This window comes from Gavialis gangeticus, unplaced genomic scaffold (genome assembly GCF_001723915.1).
Source record: "Gavialis gangeticus isolate Ggan-Ray unplaced genomic scaffold, GavGan_comp1, whole genome shotgun sequence".
In the NCBI taxonomy this organism is placed as follows: domain Eukaryota; kingdom Metazoa; phylum Chordata; order Crocodylia; family Gavialidae; genus Gavialis; species Gavialis gangeticus.
This window is the reverse complement of record NW_017728995.1, coordinates 39,644,920-39,666,059: the sequence shown is the minus strand read 5'-3', so window position 1 is coordinate 39,666,059 and position 21,140 is coordinate 39,644,920. Positions and strand designations below refer to the sequence as shown.

The following is a 21,140-nucleotide window of genomic DNA, read 5'->3' as shown; positions in this document are numbered from 1 at the left end:
AGTTCCATCTGAACCACAACCTGCACAAACCTCTGAATGAAACAGTGGTAAAATTGCCCTGAGATCCCGGAGTTTCAATGCTTCTTCTGTTGTCAGGAAATACCTATGAAAGAGTCCCACCTCTGCCTCTAGTGCTTTTACACAAAGAAAACAGCCCTTTGTTTTGTTGCTCTATTATCTTAAGTGGAAGAGATCCGTGCTGCTGGTCTAAAACTTCTAATCTGCTGATTATTCACATGTAGGTACCAATATGAGGCCACAGTGGAATTGGTTGGGGGGGTGTTTTTTGTTTGCTTTTCTACATGCAGAAAACTACATGAACAAGAAGAGCACCAAGGCTGCAGAGGTATACATTCCCAAGTTAAATAATATTAATATTTGCTACAAAAACTTAATCTGGGCATGTGCATTAAGACAGAGTGTGATCATATATTTAAAAACTATTTTCCCAATAGAAACTTTTTTCCTGATTTAGTGCATAGAAGGGACAGTACTCACTGAATAAGCTGCTATTCAATACTTCATTTTCATTGTTATTCAAAATGTGATTCCCAAGCCTTATATACTGCATAATATTGATACCCCACTATTTAAATATACAAAACTGAATTTTCTTCATGGGCTTCTCTGTAATTCATGGCAACAATGGACTCCTATACATGTGCAGGGAGGCTGCTCCAACATGCTATATTACAGCATGTCAGAGCACACTCGATTATTTGAATCTGCTGGAGTGTGATAATAACTGCACTCCAGCAGACTCCAGATCATATGAATCAGTGTCAGGATGGCAGTGGTGCTTTAACTAAAGCTCATTTGATCAGCTTTAGTTAAACCACACCTGTTGCTATTTTCCAGCATGGGGACACTAATACATGTAATGCTCTGGGGGGAAGGGGGAAGGAGCCACTCTAATTTACAGTGCCCGGAGCATGTCTGTAAACACTGAACATTAAATGTGATTCATAAGCTTTAATGATTTACTTTCATAACACTCATGTGGGCTGAGTCTTATTCCCTTTGTACAAGTAGGAAACAGAGGCAGAGAGAGAAAATAAAAAGTAGTCAATTTTGGATTGAGGACCTACAACATGTATGACATACGTGAAGCACTATATAATGTTAAGTTAAAAGCACAGCTCTGATTCACTCCAGCCAACACTGCAGCTGTGAATTTCTCAAAGTCAGACCCTGGGATCACAAGTCAGGCCTGAGAAATGAGCAGACACTTGGCAACTGCAGGTGAAAAGTCTATCATGCTAGGAAAGTCACTTAAACCAAAGGATCTTTGTGGCAGAGGCAGGGATAAATTCTTATCCTTCAGCCTGGCGTTCAACTGCCTTCACTCTTAATCCCCTTCCACATTCTGTCTGTATCTTTTACCCTTGATAATACGAGGCAGGAATCCTACACAAACAACAGCTGCTTTCAGTACGTAACCCCGATTCATCCCCAAAGCAGGCCCAGGGTGGGGGGTAGGGGGAACTGGTGGCAATTAATAAAAACTGTAGCATTTGCACAAGAGTTGAATTGAGGTTGCCCAGGCAATTGGAATGATGACATAGCCTAACATTGAGAGTTTAACTCTAATACTGGAAATATTTCAACAACTTTTCCTTCCTGCAAATAATTTAGTTTAAGAAAGCAAAGCCTGGAGCAACATGCAGAGACCGTAGTTTGGAATTTGCTGAAGGAGCTGGGGGAAAGGGGGTGGGAGGAATTGTGTCACCCACTCTCCCATTGTTTCCCATGAAAATCTCATTCCCTAAAATAAAACTATTGGTTTATGTCAGTGGTCACAACTGCTCCATATGGAGCAGAGCTATTCCAAATGACATCTCTGCATGCTTATACCTCACTGGATGTTCTGAGCATCTCTAGGACTCTGCCCATAAATCATACTGGAGGGCCAGATTGGTCACAGAATTACTCCCCCTGGAGTAGATTAAAAGATTAAACATAACTGAGTTATTTTGTTAATTGGAGAAAGGCCCTCCTGCTCAGTATGCTCACCACTGAGTCTAGAATTGAGTTTGGTTTATCAGTGAAAATCTAGGTCCAGACAGAAGCAAAACCAATTAGATAATTGGTAAATGTCTCATCTGCTGCACTGCACCTTTATGTCCTTGTACTCCCAGAGTCTCATTTATACTGCCTGAGTTTAGGCAGCTGCTATTTTCTTCATTTGCCTCTCAGTTCTTTAGTCTGATGTTAAGAGCCTCAGAACTTCTTTCAAGGTACACTTTACAGTCTTAATTTCTTATTAGTAAAAATATCTAAATCCATTATTAAGACCAAACATATCCATATTGGGACTTTAATGTACATAGGGATTAACCTATTCTTCACTATTTAGTTAATTCCAAAAAAAAGAAAAAAAAAAGGAAAGAGAAAAAAAATTACTCTCCCCCTCATAATTGTACATATTTCTGAATGCCTGAAAGGGACTCAGTAATCTTTATAAATGATTCATCAAAAGAAATAACAAGGGAGAGGAGTTTAGCAATGCAAGCCTGAGCAAGATGAAGTCACTGAAACAGCTCATTATAACTGAGAGACTGAATTAATGAATGAAAATATAAAAATTTAAACAAAGAAACAAAAAGTGTCTGCAAATAATTAGAATCCAAATAATCTAATTAAGGGGAAACAATATAGGATAGAAGTAGTATAAATGATGTAAAAATGATCCACATATTATTATGAAAAAAAGATAGTTTACAAACAACTTTATTTTGTCCTGTTTTCAAGTATTTCTTTATAAAGAATGCTTCAATACTTTGACCTATATTAAACTGACCACACAGTAAAGGAGTATTCTGTTCTATGGTAGCCTAAACAGACCGCAAGCAAATACTTGGAAAAAAGATGGTTAACAAAGACTGCTTTCATACCCTGGAGATTTTCTGAATTTCATAGCTTTTAGAAGTTCAGTCCAAAGTCCAAAGAATATCAGTCAGCTAAAGGTACATGTAGGCATGGATATCATACAGGTCAAGAAATGCAATGCAAACATGTATTTCTGCAATCTGTAAACATCTACTTGCACTGGAAAAAAAATAAGGGTACAATGTTAAGGGAAATGAAAATTTGGAACAACAGAACCTGGTGTTAAAAATAATTACTCACTGCTCCACAGTCCTAGAGTTCTTATATTTTACTTAATTTATATTAGCACCCAATCAGTCAGGTGTGAAGAAGAAAGAATTGTTACTTGCGTCACTAAGTAACCTGCTTAGAAGTGTTACTGTAGTACATGGCATCCAAGTATATTACTGCTCAAGCTCTCAAATATTGCCTATCTTGATCAAGACTTAAGCATTAACTAATGAGAGAAATAATTTAAATAGTAACAGAGGTGAACATACAGGGTATTAAAAGAAAACTTTGTGATCATGCACATCATGACGCACAATAATTCCTTTAAATGTATAAGTCACTAAATACAACACATTTTCTAGAAGTATGTATCGAAAATAGCAATGTGCTAAATTTACTAAAATACACAAGAAAACTAATATTAATTTAAAATTACCATTTATTTTTCACAAGGTCACATGGTTTTTAAAAATACTATTTTGGCACCTTAGACTTCATGGTTTAATGGCTGTTTCAAGTTTGGTTTTTTTAAATTACAAACAGTAGATACAGTAGGAATATTTAAAATTGATTCCTTTATAAATGCCAAGTCAAACCACTTAGGTTCATAAAAAGAGTCTTTTGCAACATCATTTTCCTGATATAAAATTCAAGTAACTTTAAATAAGAATAGAAAATTATGTTTACAAAACATCCTGATATTTCCTTACCAATGCTTTGAAAACAGGATTCTGCTTTCTAGTGTTGATCTGGTATATCTACAAAAATACCTCATTTCAATTGAAGGACACTTGGCGAAGAGAAGTAACATTTTAACTGGATGAGTTCGTTAAAAATTTTTTTCCAATATTACATAGAAGTGCACACTTTTTATCTAAGTTTTTCAACCTGTTTCTTCATTTCTACAATGAATCCTTTTCAGCAATGCACATATTTCTTTTCAGAGGAGATGCATTTTAGTATGTTATATGAACAAAACTTTTAAAAAGATTTAACTGAGGGGTTTCATTAAGTAGCCACCAACATGAATAATTTTTACTTAAATGAAAAATGTTATTCACTTTTGCTGGGGCCGGGATTCACTTGATACTAGTGCTACATGCTCTTCTACTGGTATCTTTAAAATATGAATGCCAAACAAATTCAGCTGTTTCACTTTACTGAAGGAAAACCAGAAAAAATTTAGAGATATAAAATCATCCAGTAATTTTTGCTGTAACAGAAAAATTGATTCATTAAAAAAGTAGTTCCATTTTCCCTTCCTACCATGCTCCACAAGACAGCAAAAATGGAGAAATAAGCAGGATATTCTTACTTTGTGACTTAAGGCTCAGAAAAGACTTTTGGAAAATCTCCCAACAATTGTAAAGCTGTTTTTATTGTTCAATCTTCTAGTCCAAAGTAAAGATGCAATTTACATTTTTGTTCATCACCATTGCTATCTTCTTGGAGGAAAACTATAAATAAGTATTCGCGCCAAAGAATCAAACACTGGCTTTGACATGGCAGAAACAAATTAAAAAGTTAAGGATCAATAAACGATACTGCGATGTATCTTGTTCCATTTAAAATGGGAAGTCCTTCATGTAAATGAGTAAGTCTTCCTGGATGCATGAAACTCCATCCTTTTCTGGGCGACTCAATGGAACAGTTGTACCTAAGGAATTTGCACCCACCTCCCTGTCAGAAAAGTAAGAGAAAAAAAGAGCTTAGTTTGGTTTATAACTGCATTTACAAACAGGGATTTTGTTATTGAAATAGAAAATGTTTTATTAATAGATTATTAAACAACAGAAGTTCATTAGCTATTAGTGCTAAGGCTGCTTAAGTGATGTTGTCTTTGGTGCTGTACCTGTGGCAGCAATGGTGAAGTTTAGTCTATTTTGCTTTGACAACCAGCAGCTCCTTTAACTAGATGCAACGGTGTATTTGTAACTACACCACCTTTCAGTAACACTATTAAAAAAGTGTTATCACATTAGACTAGGGCAGTGGTGCTCAGTCTTTAGGCCCTGTGTTAACTCCTCTCGTCCCCATGCTTCTGGGATGCTGCCTCTATCCAGCCTACATGTGCCTAAATTGGCTCTAGACTACCTCTTCCTGGCCTTGTGCATCCATATTGAGCCCCACATGCAGGGCAATGCTATCTGGCCCATGGGGCTCCCATGGGTGTAGAAATTTGGCAGCTGGGGAGCGGCCATCACAACCGCTGTCAAATTTTTGGACCTGCAGGGAGCCTTGCAGGCCAGATGACAACTCCACAGGCAAGATCTGCCCCACAGACTGGGGCTTGAGCACCCCTGCCCTAGGGAAATGGACAAAACATTCATTGAGAGCACTTTCAAAAGTGGGTATACGTGGAGGGAGAGGGGAAAGGGTGGGCAAACTTGCTCAGGAGCACAGAGCAGCTGCTACACTTCAGCTGCTCCATGAGTACAGGCCTGTAGGAAACCTATACCAACTTTAACTTTGCTTCACCCAAGGTTAGAGCTGAAGCAATTTAGCTCAGGTAGTACTGAATCACATTTTAATTGCTTTCCTGAATCAGAGCTCTTGAACAGGAATAGCAGTTTCTAAGGGAAGCAGGTTTCATAATCGTTCAAGCATAAGAGTACAGAAGGTATTACATGCCTTAGTGCAGCAGTTCTCAACCTTTATAGATTTGAGCCCCCTTCAGAAAATCCTGGGTCGCAAGTTCTCTCTCATTTTTTCACTACAGAAAAAATGAGAGAGATTTTTCTCTTGCAAACAACTCAGAAAGACCACAACAGGTCAGAATGATCTCTGGGCACGTCCAAACGATTGTGGATGTGCAGTGTGTGGTAACGCAGACTTGTCTTTGGCATGACACATGGCACAAAAAGAAATTCCCCACACTGCTATTTTGCAGCATGGGGGCATGTTTTGACCCCAGGAGATCCCGGGCCCCTTGAAAGGATCTCAAAGCACCCCAGAGTATCACAGCACACCAGAATGTATGAAGCAACTGTTCCTATGAATCACTGCATTAGTGAGTAAAAATTAGACAAGCTGCTCTACCTAGAGTAAGTAATCAAGGCCAGATTCTAGTCCTAATTACCATATTCTCTTGCTTACAACATGCACCTTTCCTCAAAATTGGGAGGAGGGGAGTGTTGTAATAGAAGAAATACAGTAACAGCAGTTGTTGTCACCAGCTTCTGCAGGGAAAAATGAAAGTAAAGCTGCATGTGCTACAGCATGCAGGGATGCGTAGCTGCTAGCTTTCAATATCAGTTTTGAATATTTAACAAGTTTATCTAAATGCAGAAATAAAATTAAAAATTTAATTTTGGATGGATACAAATATTTCATTCTGCCCAAAACAAAGTGTTTAGTTTCATTTTCAAGTTACTTATCCCTTTTTAAACCATCTTCCCAACATCCCTCTATCCTAGCACAGACCCCCAAGTAAGGAGTACCGTCTGCCTACTAGGGCTGTGCAAAACAGCACTGTTTTGCTTCAACTTCTGTTTCAACAGAACAGCGTTTCATTTGGTTTCAAAAGCATTGTTCCGTTTCTTTTTGTCAAAACTATTTCAACGCTGTTTCAACATTTTGCCCATAGGCTACAACGGGAAAGCACAAAACTGCCTATAATTTTGTCATTTCTAGCCTGATTCAGATAAAACGTGCAGGAATGGTAACCCCTTCTGAGGGCCTGAAGCCTGCCAAGTTTCAAGGAGATAGGTGCAGAGGGTTCTGGGAAACTGTACTTCAAGGTGCTGATAAGCAAAACTGTCACTTGCCAGTGGCAGCAGCCTCCTGTGATCTGGCAGACAGATCCAGGGGCCACATCCCCAGAAGGGCTGCGGGACTCCTTCCGGGGATGCAGGAAGCCCTCGATGTGCCTGCCGGATGACTGGAGGCTGCTGCTGCCGCCTAGGACCAGTGCTGGGCGCAGCCTGCACCCAGCACCAGGAACATTGGTGCTGCCGCAGGTCCCAGGTGGCAGAAGCAGCCTTCTGTGATTTGGCAGGCAGACTGGGGGCCCGCACTCCCAGGAGGAATCTGGCACAGCCCCTCCCTGGGCTGCTGGACTCCTCCTGGGGGTGCGGGCAGGCCCCCAATCTGCCTGCCGGATCACAGGAGACTGCTGCTCCTGGCTGCAGCCAGCAACATCACCAAGCTTTCCCGTGCTGGGTGTTGGTTGCACCCAACACCGGTCCCAGGCAGCAGAAGCAGCCTCCTCTAATCCAGCAGGCAGATCGAGGGCCCCCCACACTCCTGGGAGGAATCTAGCAGAGCCCTGCAGCCCTCCACGGGGTGCAAGCTCTGCCAGATCACAGGAGGCTGCTCCTGCCACCTGGGACCAGCGCTGAAACCAAGTAAGCCCAGCTTTGAAACTCAAAACCTTTTGAAATTTTTTTAATGTTTTAAGTGCCCTCGTTTCATTTTGAAGCTGTTTCGAAGGCATTTTTTCATTTTGATTTTGCTGTTTTGAGCTCAAAACATATCGAAACAGCTTTGAAACAAAACACAAAGTGAAATTTCACACAGCCCTACTGCCTACCTGCGAGGTGAGCAGTGTTACAGAGTGATGGGGTGCGACAGTAACAGCACATAGTTGGAGGTGGGGAGGGAGCTACAGAGACTCCTGTGAGCCACAAAGTCCTGACAAGTGCTCCTTCAGTGTGCTTCTGATCAGATTCCTAGAGCTCTCCCAATTATACAGTTGGACTAATAAAAAAAAACTCAAAAAATCCTTGCCCCTCAGACATTTCATTGAGAATCATAGCTACAACATTCCCACTATAATAAATTCAAAATGTCATTTTGAAATAAAGATCTAAAAAGATCTGTTTTGGAAAGGTCCAAATTGCTATTTCTGAAATCAATTATCTTACTTAAAATGCACTGAAATAAAACATCTCAGTATTTAATTTTCCCCTGCATTTTTTCAATCTAAATTTGCCAATGTCAACCCAATTTCAAATAGTTTCAGACCTTCCAATACATTATTTTTCAGCAAATTTACTAGTTATCCCCTCCCAAAGTCCAGAAACTTCATGCTTCAATCTATGCTGTCTTTTCTTCATCCACATGATCCAAACTACATCTATTTAGACCCAACCACAGAAATGATTAGGGGAAAGATAAATCAAAATTAGCAATTTTTAGTTGAATGAATAAGTGTCAGACTTACTTGAAAATCTTTTCCCACTTTGTTTAGAGCAATGTTGATTGTAAATGTAGAGGAGTCATGATGAGGTCTAAGGGAACGTTGTCTGTCAGTAGTGTATTTTACAACAAAATTCAGCAATGCACGTCCCTGAAACAAATGCATGGTAATCCAAAGGAATGCTAATCAGAATTTGTATTTTACATTCAAAAGCTTGACATTCAAAACCTTTCATTAAGTCTATTAAGTCTACCCCAACCAATTAGTCTAAAGGTATCACCCACAAAAAAATCTTTGCCTCTTACATAATTCCCTGGATGATCATGGATACAACATCACTTGGACACTACCAGTCATTAATAAATATTCTCAAAGAGCAACAGAAGCTATTACAACAATATTGCATTTCTCTGACTAATAAAAATGAGGCAATATAGCTCAAGTTTTAATAATTTTCAGTCAAGGTACAGATTTGATAGTCATCTTACATTATTTAAGTACAACTTTCTCTTTGTCCAAGAGAGGAAAGGTTAGGATTAATTTAAAAAATATATTCATTGTAAATTATCTACTTGGAACTATTAATTAACATAATAATGACATGTTTACCTTGGTATAATAGCCAGCAAAGACTTTTAGAGTTACTGGTGCAATGAACTCTCTAATGAAATGCAGCCATTCATTATCCAATCCTATTTGCTTCATGTGAATATCATCAGTTGGGACATTTTCATACCCTCCAGATATACGGCTATCCTGATGTAAAACCAACACAGGCCTTGAAACAGGAGAAGCAGTTTTCTGGTACATATATAATTCAAGTTACAATCTGTTTGAAAAAACTGCAGAAGTATGGACATAAACATATGGGACCACTGTTCCTGAAGGCATAGCTGAGATCACTTTAAACTAGCTAGCTCAGATACTGCTAGCAGTGTAGTATTAGCAGCATAGACCTTGGAGCAGACTGCAAGACCCACCTGAGAAGTTTAGCACATACCCAAGCAGGTAACCCACACTGAGTTCCTCTAAGTTTAAAACTAGCTTGGCTACATCGATAAACAAATAATTGCAAAGTCAAAATATGCTCAGTGCTCAGTGGTGGTAGAGCAGGTATATTGTACATTCCAATCAAGGAGTTTTATTGAGAATACTAAAATTCACAAGGAACTGCTATTTGTCAGGTTTGCTCACAAAAGGTGAGGCTTACCTTATGTTTTCCTCCTGACCACTGTCCATAATGTTCCATCTCTTCTACCAGTTCATCACAGGCAGTTTCAGAAAATATGGGAAACCAAAAGACATCTGGGCATGGCTATAAAAAACACCCGCCTCCTCATCAGTGAGAAATCATTTGTTACTGTGATCATTTTTATTATTTTAACTGTTAAACACAATAATGTGATATACAGGTCACTAACAGAATGTCACTATTTGCATACCAAGTCAGAATTCAGGCCTACTGAAGTAATGAAATAATTTTTTGACCCACAACTGCATTTTCATTGGAAGTAAAAACTAACTACTATGGAAAAACACAGTACCTCTTCAACTTACAAAATGTTAATTATTTTAGGTTGTGTAACATTCATGATTTTTCAACAGGTAACTGATCCCAACATATCCCCTTGTAAAATATTTGTAATGGTAACAAAAAATCTACATTTGGCTTCTCCCCTAGGTTCCCTTTAAACTAAAATTTGAGAAAAGAAATACTGAAAGTGAAAGTCAAAGTTTAAATAAATGCTGACAGATCAGAGATGGGACAGAATTCTATTATCCTTTGAGCTCCTAAATATTTATGTGCAGGGCAAGTACTATGTTTTGGCACTTTTGCACAGCTTGTGCTTATATTAACTGTGCAGTGTAGGTGTGTAAGTGTACATATCTTATTACATGCTTATTAAGCAACGCATTGGCCAGGGAACTATCCAGAGGAGATTTGAGCCTCTCTAACTTCCCAGCACAGTGCTCCAACCACCACACCACAGGTTACACATCCTACATATCCCTTCTTCAGTGCTCCATTTGAAGCTGAGAAATTTCCCTTTATATTTAATAGTTATTGGATAATGTGGATAGAGTACACTGGGGAAAGTTTGTCCCAGTGGGGGCAAGGATTGAGGTGAGAACCCACGGGCTTCCAGAACAGCAGCCATCACTCCCTCTTTAAAAAAAAAGAAAGAAAGAAAGCAGACATACAATAAACCCCTAACAGCAGCAAACACCCCACCACAATATGCGCAAGAATAAAATCTTACATTTTATGCTCACCATCCCTCAATTTAATGTCATCAGGAAGACAGCACTAAATCTGACAAACGTGTTGTGCCATCTTTCAAAAATACCTTTTAAAATGCATCTCCATTCTATACAACAATGTATTAGTTCTACAAATAAGCATTTCAACACTATTATATTCTCAGCAGCTCCTACAGAGTTCTTATCAATTTGAAACTACTGTCAACATCACTTGAAGACAAATAAGTTACGGTGAAAGTTTGTATAATATTCAAGGGTCAATAAACCTTATCTTCCTATTCATATTTAGACTTTCCATATCATTAGGATTGATTTTATTAGGGTCTCATACATGTTTTAATTAAATCAACTCTGAAGTCTTCCAACTGGACCAAATATATTCCAATATGGTCTGGCAATCACAGCCCTAGACTTCTCCTGCCAACCTATTTAAACATCTCATTTCTTCTTATAAATTGACCTCTTTATAAGTTCTCCTGTAGTTGGCAGGTAATGATTTTAGTAGGAATATATTTAGGTCAATGATTAGCAATTTTGAAAAACCTTCTCCACTGAAGTGGTACTGGCATATAAAGCTAAACTCTGAAAAAAGTCATTAAATAGAACTCCAGCTATCAGGAATATGCAGTGGTCTAATAAGGTCACGTTCTACTCCATTTATTAGGTATGTAAGCAGACTTATCACCCATGTGTGATTCTATTACACACAACAAAAGGTGGGCTGGTCTTCTCCCCACTTTTTTCTTGCATCTCACTCAAGGGTCCGATGATCATCTACAAAAGTAGGTGAATTTATGGATTTTCAGCAACTTGAACAAGGTGGAATAGAATTGTACTGAGGCACTTATGTCAATTTAGATGCTCTATAGGTGGAAGGAAGAGAATCCCTATAATGACCACCTTAACTTGTGGGATGAAAGGGGCCTTGTTGATATTAATGGAAGCTTTGCTGTGACATCAACAGGAACAGGACTTCAGTCCTGGAATGAACTAAGTGATTAGTATCAACTTCTCAGGCAATAGACTATTTAAGTTGCTGTAATGTGTGGTTATTTTGATCTCAAGTGCTGTCCACAACAGTTTTAATATTTATTTGGAAAACAGTACTTCAATCCATACCGTCCCATAGCAATATTCTGGGGTATTGGCTCAGCAACAATTCAGGAGGGAGGAGAGCCTCCTTCCCAATGAGTCATAAGCACCGTGTTCTCTTGTATCTGGGTTTTCCTTTGACATTTCCCATCTAACTACTGAAAACCACAAGTCTTGCTAAGCTCAACTGTAAGGAATTTCACAATGCAATATCCAGTTTTGTATCCAGACCTCTAAATCTCCACAGCTCTATGATCATAGCTCTGTGGTATGGCTGTTAAAACAATTATTCTATGCCAATTTACTGTAACATCAAAGATGTTATATAAAACATCTGTTTTTTTGTGCATCTCATGCTAGTATTATTAGCAACCAACCTGTTCCACTATTTGGTCAGTGAAGATCTTTGAGTAATTGGGGTTTATATAGGTTTCCTTCCAGTCCTGAAAAGAATTATCTGAATAAATTAAAAGCTCATTTGAACATTTTTAAAAATTTAAACACAGCTGCATAGAAGCTGAAAAGTATGCTAATACTTTAATTCATTTACATTTATTTTTGTATTCAGACCATTAAATAAAATTACAGGTTTTCATGTATATCTGCAAATTAACTCTAGGTCCTCCTTTTTAGGAAGCATGGCTTTTCACAGTCACATTTCTTACACACATACATTTCTTCTATCAGATTTTCAGTTATATGCTTTGCATAATATGGCATCACTGACCTGATGTTAAGGGTGGACACCAACAGATTTGTAGCACTTTGATGTTATTCAATTATACGTTAAAAATTTTATATCTGTATATACATAGTATATTGGTACATAGTTGTTTGTAAAAACCAATAATAGCTTCATATACAGTGAAATGCATACCACAGGATTTTCAAAAATTTGCCAGAGATCATTGTTGTAGTGAGAGGTATTGTAATTGGCTGTTGAAATAAGTCTTCCAAATTCATGTCTATTGGTAATGTACATAAAGATGCCCTATATCAAACAAAGAAAGTAATGTTAGAAATGTCTATGGTACTACTTAAAGTAAGAACAACATTTAGCTTTTCATTTTTTCTATTAAAAACACAATGTATAGGTTCACAATATATTGTACACACCTGTTTATACATGCACATTTTGACCGTTTGTGATTTTAATACTTTTAACCCTCAAAGAACTGATGTTGATCACAGCCAGTATTATTAGTTCCTAGACATGCTTTACTGTAATCCACAATGCCATGTTTAGAAAATTTTTAAGTTTTCCACAAATATTCTAATAGAATTTTCTAAATGTTGCTAAAAAAAATTTTAATGACATTTATTTTCTAACCAATTAGACCAATACATTTATAATAGTGCAAAAACATGCTATTAGAAAAGGAAAACAAAAGATAATAGTTTTTTTTCTTCAGTAACCTAAAAAGACAATGTTAAGTGCTCAGAACACTGGAAATACCTGTTTGTACACAAATAAAATGAAAGGCTCTTTCTCAGGAAAACAGTGATGACAAAATCTGGGATTCTGATTTAAATAGTGATATAAGTGAACTTTGAGAGAACAGATGAGGCAGCACCAGGACACCTAATATTAAAGTTCTGCATTGTTTCAAAGTATTAATTAACTCTTTGGTGAACTGACCTGAAATAAAATACATGCATCTGAACATACAATGTGCATTATGGATTGAGATAAGGACAGGCAACATCTGAGCACTTCAATAGGATAAGGAAGAAAAATTAAATGTGCTGCTAAATTGCTTCAGAAATAAAAGTTAAAAATATTAATGGAGCTTCCTGGAGTAAAATTAGCAGAAAATATATATACTATAAAGAAATTGGACTTTTCGTTATTTTTTTCCCCGCTAAAGCATCCATTTTGTAAGCTTTTCCATATATTAGGTCTGCGTAACAGCAAGTCCTTCTCACTTGTTTTCTCGTATTTAGTATCTCATATTCAGGTCTGAAAAAACTGTTAAATTGCCAGCAAGCTAACAAATGAGTTCAACATGTCCTCATTTCTTGACCCTTATCAAGTAGCTGCAAAGGTGGGGGGTTTTAAAAAACTTGTTTCAATAATTCCCTACATAATAAAAATGCACCAGGCCCAAGTCACTATCATCTTGCACCATTTTTATTTTTGTACTACATCAGCATAGTCTAGAGAAACACAAAAATCAAGTTGTATGAAGAGGAGGGACACTTGAAAGTATTTTCAGGTTTCATAGCTTTCCCTCTTACTTACAATGGGAAAATGCATTTAAAACAGGTAGCGTGCATGGAGGACAATAAGGAATTTTTAAAGGATGTCCACTGGTCACAGTGTCATACCGCACCATGGTCTCTCACTTCCTGAAACTTTTGCCATTTCATTGCGACAGCCATTATTTGAAATACACTAGCTTAAACTCTTCAAAAGTGATTGCTGATTTAGGTTGAGTCAATTTTGGGTGCAAAATATGAGCCATTTATAAAGCAACCTGATTTTAAGAAGCACTAAAAACAGAAACAGATGTCACCTGACATGTCTCTTGTGCTGCCATAAAAGGTTTTCACGGCAGTACAAATAGCAGGCTAATACACATCACTACCCTTTGCTGTGCCACACCCAAGGAAAATTAGTGGTGAAAATGGTGCAATAGACTCTGCCTCCTTATTGAATCAGACATCTATTAGCTCTGTGGCAGCTATCAGCTCTCCCTGAGCTGCTCCTACTCTCCAGCCACCCTGGGTGGCTGCTCTGGTGGTTCTCTGACCCCCAAAGCACCTTCCCCACTTTCCTCAATTACAGAAAGGCAAATCTCCCAGGGAATCTCAGCGTGCCTCTCTAAGTGGCAATCATGGGGTTCTCCTCTCTGCCAGACCAACTCCACTGCCACTGCCACCTCATGGGACAAGTCTTGTTAAACAGGGAAAGTAGGTAGATCACATCACTCTTTGTTCTGCACCATCAAGGACAGGACAAATTGTGTATTCTGGGTGTTTCAATCAGTTAAGTGGATCGGGTGGATCAGGCATGTTGTGACATACACACCACACAGCTCATCTGCTTCCTAGCCCTAAGAGAACTCACTCTGGAAAGCTATCTTGAGTTAGACACCCAAAGTCATCGGCCATTTTTGAAAATTTGAATTTTAATATTGAAGAGAATGATAAAGCAATGTGATAGTAAGATAAGTGGACAGAGGAGAAAGATGTTCCTCTGGTAGAATAGTACTGTATGTAAGAACAATTAATAAAATAAATAAAGCAACACCTTTGGGGGTCTGAGCATATGGAATGTTTCCGAAGAAGGGGAGTCTTTTTCCCTTTGTAAAGTCTAAAATGAAGGAGAAGTATCACATCAGTTGACCATTGTATGGTCTCTTTCTCTTGGTCAGATTATGTATTAGGTTTCCTATTTAAATTAAATAAATAGCAGCCTTTTTGGTCTAAAGCTGATATTCTGAAAAAGCCTTTATGGACAACATGCAACACCAAGCAAAGCTCATCATGTACATGTTAAAGCTGTATTCACCAGCCTCTTCATTTAGCTGCTGCAATACAAAAACAAGCACATACCACACCATCCTATAGCACAGGCTGAGAAAGAGAAAGAGAGAAGGCAATTCTGCAACAAGCCACAGAGTCAAATTAGTTCAAAACACAAGCATGTCAGAAGCGTAGTCTACAATAATGGGCACTAAAAGGCCTGAAAACAAAAGAATGTTGATTGGGCCATTCTGAAGAACCAAGACAGACAAACAAAATCATGCCTTACTGCAGAGGGAATAAAAAATGAATACTTGCCAACTTTTCTTGTTCAATTCAGCAAATTATTTTTCAATGCTATAGTGTCTGCAAATAGCTCTGGTTTAGCTCTTACTTGTTTCTGCTCTGAAACTAGTGCAAATATCAGTACAAATATGGATTTGACATATTTATACCCTTGTAATGCATATAAATCTTCTTATATCACTGAAAACATAGCATGGAAAACAGCACATAGCATAAATCTTAGTAAAATTTGAATTTGTCTAGAGCAGCGATGCTCGAGGTTTTGGCCTCATGGGCTAGAGGGTTCTGTTCAAGCCCTGCAAGCCAGGATAAGGCCTCACAGGGCCTGATCCCCTTCCATCCCTGCATGCCCAAGTTGGGCCCTGGAGCCCAGTGCCACCCCCTCCCCCTACTCCTGTGTGCTAGGATTGGGCCCTGGTGCTGCCCCCACCCAGCCCTGCACACTGGGATTGGGCACCCAGATCCAGCGTTCAGGGCCCGGGGCCCTCCACAGGTCCAGAAATTTTGGCCAAAGAAGGAGAGTGGTGGCACTGTTGCCGCCAAATTTCCAGACCTGAGGAGAGCTCACAGGCCAGATGACATGGCACCAGGACCCGGATCTCGCCTGCAGGCTGAAGGTTGATCACCCTGGTCTAGGAAGAATACACGCATCATTTGTGTACTTCAATAAAACTATTCACAATCTGAAAATGACTTACAATTTTTGTATCTACATCTTCAGTCATCAAATTTAAGGTGCTGTTATTTAAATATGCAAACACAGCGTTTCCCTTAACTTTGTCAGAGGTTCTAAATTGTGTGTATAAATGGTTCTTATGTAGTTATTAATCATATATTTAGATTATATACAATAGTGTTATATATAAATATATAAATTATAAATATAACAGGAGGGCTGATGAGTTATCTTTCAGAATATACAATTGTGGCAACAAACATGATAATTTAATGTATATATAACTATTAAGTATACTTAAATAAGTATCATCATGTGGGGCCCAGTGAACCATTCAATAATATGAAGAAATACACGATAAATCTGTTAACTCCCCCCAAAATTGGCTAGTACTTTTAATAGGAAATATAACAATTAAAGCTTTAGTAAATCAAGTGTTGCATGATGCACAAAAAAGCCTTCAAGAAATCCTTTTAAAAGCAAGCCATTACACACAGACCTTACCATTTCCCTGACATTCCTGCAGAGTGCCATATCAGGATCCAGCTTATCACGAACAAAATAATTCCTCTCTTTCATCTCTGACCTGAGAGTTTGTCCTTTAATTAAGTATATATTAGCCACATATGGAATATTCCATAGCCCTCTGTAAAATAAAAAAATAAAAAAAATCAAAGACGGTAATTTAAAGACAAGGAAAGCAACAATTTTTATTTTATTTTATTTTTTAAAGGAAAAAATAAAAATAAAAATCAGTATTTTGTTTTTTATTGGATAATCCAAACAAAATTCAAGGCAACCACAGAGAAAAAGTTCCCAAGATATCTGAAGAACTACAGCTGGACTTGAAGGAACCACACCCTATATAAAAGTCAGTAATTCAATTGTGATGAGGTATCATCATGAAGAAAACAAGGCCAAATTCTCTAACATGGGTTTTAGCTGTATAAATACTGTCTATTTTCGGAGCAGGTCAAGGCTATCAATCAAATTCCTTTATATTGTAATATTAGGCTATGCTGCCAGAAGCATAAAACAGTGAAACATTTCATATTAGTTAAAAATTCTATTCTAGCTTCCTACAGCTGAATTAACCTCTTTACACTAATACCCATTGACTGCAGCTGGCATTTATGTAAACCAGGGCAACAGCAACAAATAGGTATCTCTATAGTACAATATACTGCTTTGCAGATTTCCTGTTTCCCAGATCCAGTTCTCTAAGAGAAAAAAAGTTCACTCTATTCTCCTATCCATATAAAAATTCTTCAATTTGTACTTCGTAGCAAATATTGCAGAAGAAATAACACCACTATACATCTGATCTGAATAAAAATAAATAGAACCAACAGAATTGACCACTTTTATCATAAAAGTCTCCTTGCACTGTCAGGTCAATATAAAAAGGTATTGGGACATACAGAGATTGGGTTCAAAATATTTTGAACCCAATAACTTTTGTGGTAAATTTACTTTGTGTGAAATAAAAGTATTTCACTACTGCTCTGCTTTAAGCCAAGATATGCATGTAAAGGCACAATATATACTGAATAATATTGTAACAAAAATGGTTATTGTTCAAAAAAATCGCCCATGAAACAAAATAATCCTCAGAAGAGAGCCAAATGAAAATGACACTGAAATTGCTCTTTGTAGAAACTGACAATGACAAACAAAAACTACAAATCCTTCAGTTTCTGCTAATAGTATATTTTCCTACTCTGACCAGAAATAATCATATAAACAAACAGTATTAAGTCCCTTATATAGAGTCCACTGTATTAAAAACATGGGTTTTAGCTGTATAAATACTGTCTATTTTCTAAAACCCTTATATAGAGTCCACCATTAAAAAAGTGGAAAAAAGTTATTCCGTGTTATTAGAGAAACTCAATATAGCCAATGGTAACAGTTCAGTAATTATGTATTCAGAGGGAAAATACTTATATTTATGGAGCAAGGAAAGTATATAAGATATATCTGACTTTTGTGATCAACTTAAGATTACTTACACTCTATTTCCATGGACAATATCCACATAATCTTCTGATCGCGCATAATAACCATCAGGGCTTAGTGCACCCCAAAAGTTGGACCATAACTTCCCATGACGAGTTACAAGTGGAGCAATTATCTTCCTGCAAAAAAGGAAAAAAGGGACATAAAAATGAGCTTGACAATTTGCCATTAAAACAGCTGGAAGATAACATCTGAATTAAGTTTGCTGCATCCATATTGTTGGCCGTTGTCACTTTTCCTTTGAGACGATAACACTCTAAGGACCACCAAACTTCGAAGCAGCAGTTTTACAGTTGAGATAGGGGAGAAAAATCCCCTTAGCTGTCATTTTTGAAACCTTCGTCACCCAAGACCAAAACCAAAACAGAAGAATTAAACCACTTAGTCAATGTTCCCTATAAATCATCACGTTTTCAGTTTTTAGACACAGGGAAAATAATGTCTACAGAAAGTACAAATGGTTGTTCTTTAAGTATGCTTACCTAAGATTTTTGTAAGAGAGGCTAGAAAAATGATGAATTATGGGAATTGTTTTAGATGGAAAAAACAACAGAATGGAAGTTTAGAAGAAAGTCAAGAAGGGAACTAAGGCTATAAGAGAGAACAAATCATAGATTTTCTATTTAAATTCTGTCAGCTAGTAACTCTGTTTTACAAAGGCTGGGTTTTTTGCATTGCACAATCTGTCGCTCCTTTCATACAAAAACATTTTTGTACATTTACAACTTTTAACAATTTGCTTCTTATTTCAAACCTTAGTTCAATTAAAAGAACGCAATTTTGCCACTTAGTTGTCTTTAGAATAGTTTATTAATATTTGAGATTCATATTTGAAATTTGTCAACTGTACAAAGAAAACTGCATATGTTCTTCTATTCAGGATGTACTATAAAATCTTAGCTCTCGAGCTTCTTATAGATGATTCTTTTTAGAGTGTTACCAAGCAGATATAGTTATGCCAGATGGTATATAAAATTTATTATTCTCTGCCATTTTATATCAACAAATAGCTGCAGAAAAATTTTGAAATTATTATTGTTTTATTTTTTTGATTTCACACACTCAAGGGGGCTCCTACAAAAGGCTCTAGTAACCAATATTTAGATTGGATTTTCTTTCCTACAGATCTCAATGTGAAAAGGGATTTCTGTAAAGAGGATCCAGCAGAGGGCAACAAAAAGGGTGAGGGGGCTGAGGGGGACATGACTTATGAGGAAAGACCAAGGGAACTGGGCTTATTTAGTCTAGAGAAACGGAGACTGAAAAGAGATTTAATAGCAGCCTTCAACTACGTGAAGGGGGGTTTGAAAGAGGATGGAGCTAAACTGTTCTTAGTGGTGGCAGATGACAGAACAAGGAGCAATGGTCTCAAGTTGCAGCAAAGGAAGTTTAGGTTGGATATTAAGAAGAATTTTCTCACTAGGAGGGTAGTAAAACACTGGAACAGGTTACCCAGAGAGATGGTGGAAGCTCCATCCTTGGAGGTTTTTAAGACCTGGATAGACAAAGCTTTGACTGGGATGATCTAGTTGGGAGTGGTCCTGCCTTGAGAAGGGGGTTGGACTAGATGGCCTCCTAAGGTCCCTTCCAACCCTCATTTTCTATGATTCTATTATTCTAAAAGTGGAAGTCAAGATTAGTTTCACAGTTAAAAGTTATTGTTAGCTTAGCAGTCTCCTGATAACATACTTTCACACAGGCTGAAGTGCATACAAGAGCTCCATCCTACGTGAACATCTACTCAGTTTGGAAGGTAAAGGCAGTAGACAGTTCACAACCGTATTATCCACACCCTCCCTTCCCTGCCTACCCTGCCAACCAGAGGAAAGCGCTGAGACCCTGCTGATGCTTTTCTGTTGAGCTTTTTGTTTTGTTTTGTTTTTAACCAATAACGTAATGCCAAAAAAGGGGGGAAGTACAAATAGAATCCTGGGGGGGGGGGGTCCTTTCTACTTAGGAAAACAATGAAACGCTTTAACCTGGAACATAAGGAGATAAACTGTACCTGTTTTGCTCTATCAGTATTTTTAAAGTCTTCGGGTTCACTAGTACAACATCTGCATCTATGCTGAAATAGTAGTCACACATTTTATCCTGGCGACAGAGGTCCCTAAAAAAGAGAAAGAGTAGCTGTTAATCTATTGTAAATTCATCACAAGAAGAGTTTATTTGGGGACGGGAAGGAAGAGAAAACCAATCTACTCATATATATATTTGCTTAATATATTATATTTCCAAAAGCTTCTAAAATGGGCACAATAAAAATACTAGACCTGTTTAGTTTAAAGAAGTTTGAAGTACTAGAAAATAAGTAACTTTTGAATCTTTTGTTATAAATTAAATTTCTTAATGTGGCCAGTTATAAAAACAAATATTTCCTCCACTAGGAAATACAAAAGTTAATAATACCCAATTCAAGTAGACATAATTTGCCTATTTGAGTTCCTGAAATCAATAGTTTTGGTTAAAATGTCAAAGCAACTGCCAACTCTAACTAAGTTCACTATAAATTGAAAGTGCCCAACATCTGTGAAAAATTCAGGCTACTTTCATTTAGATATCAAAATGTGGGTTCTTAAGCTTAGGCAGTCACTCTTCAAAATCTTGGCTTCTCTGCTAATGAACATAAATTACTGTGGGTGAATCTGCATGTACATGAGAACACATTTCACCCATGAACTTTGGCCATACAGAATTGGAATGGTAAATACCCTTACAGAAAGATGTTATTTGAAATAATGAATAGTAAAAAAGGAAAAAAAAATGGAACTTTAAATAGAGATCTGTTTAAACCAGCTAGTCATTTAAAGCAGGAGTGTCAAACTCATCTGGTCCCACAGGCAGATGAACACCATGGGATGAGTCCACAATCAGAGGAACACCATGGAATGAATGGTGTGGGGTCAGTCTAGGGGGCTGGATTGGGTCCATGGATACCCCCCAAATCCAGCACCTGTGGTGTTTGCTCTGGTCAGCCTGGGATGGAAGGCACAAGTGGTACCTGCTTTGACTGGTCTGAGATGGGTACTACATGTGACCATCTAAAGCAGGCACTGAATGGGGGGGGGGGGGGGGGGG

At 37.7% G+C, this 21,140-nt stretch overlaps 1 protein-coding gene across 1 annotated transcript in view; it reads right to left on the bottom strand.

The window, feature by feature from the left end:
• Positions 1-2,714: 2,714 nt before the first annotated feature.
• The window catches only part of PLOD2 (procollagen-lysine,2-oxoglutarate 5-dioxygenase 2), a gene marked incomplete at its 5' end in the record, with an annotated part of 115,642 nt that continues 97,216 nt past the window's right edge, over positions 2,715-21,140 (bottom strand). Inside the window, 10 exons of the mRNA XM_019503547.1 lie at positions 2,715-4,779; positions 8,264-8,389; positions 8,849-8,995; positions 9,450-9,554; positions 11,971-12,036; positions 12,471-12,584; positions 14,847-14,909; positions 16,548-16,689; positions 18,056-18,181; positions 20,068-20,172. Coding sequence (XP_019359092.1) covers positions 4,624-4,779; positions 8,264-8,389; positions 8,849-8,995; positions 9,450-9,554; positions 11,971-12,036; positions 12,471-12,584; positions 14,847-14,909; positions 16,548-16,689; positions 18,056-18,181; positions 20,068-20,172 — 1,150 coding nt within the window. The remainder of the gene's footprint in view (positions 4,780-8,263; positions 8,390-8,848; positions 8,996-9,449; positions 9,555-11,970; positions 12,037-12,470; positions 12,585-14,846; positions 14,910-16,547; positions 16,690-18,055; positions 18,182-20,067; positions 20,173-21,140) is intronic.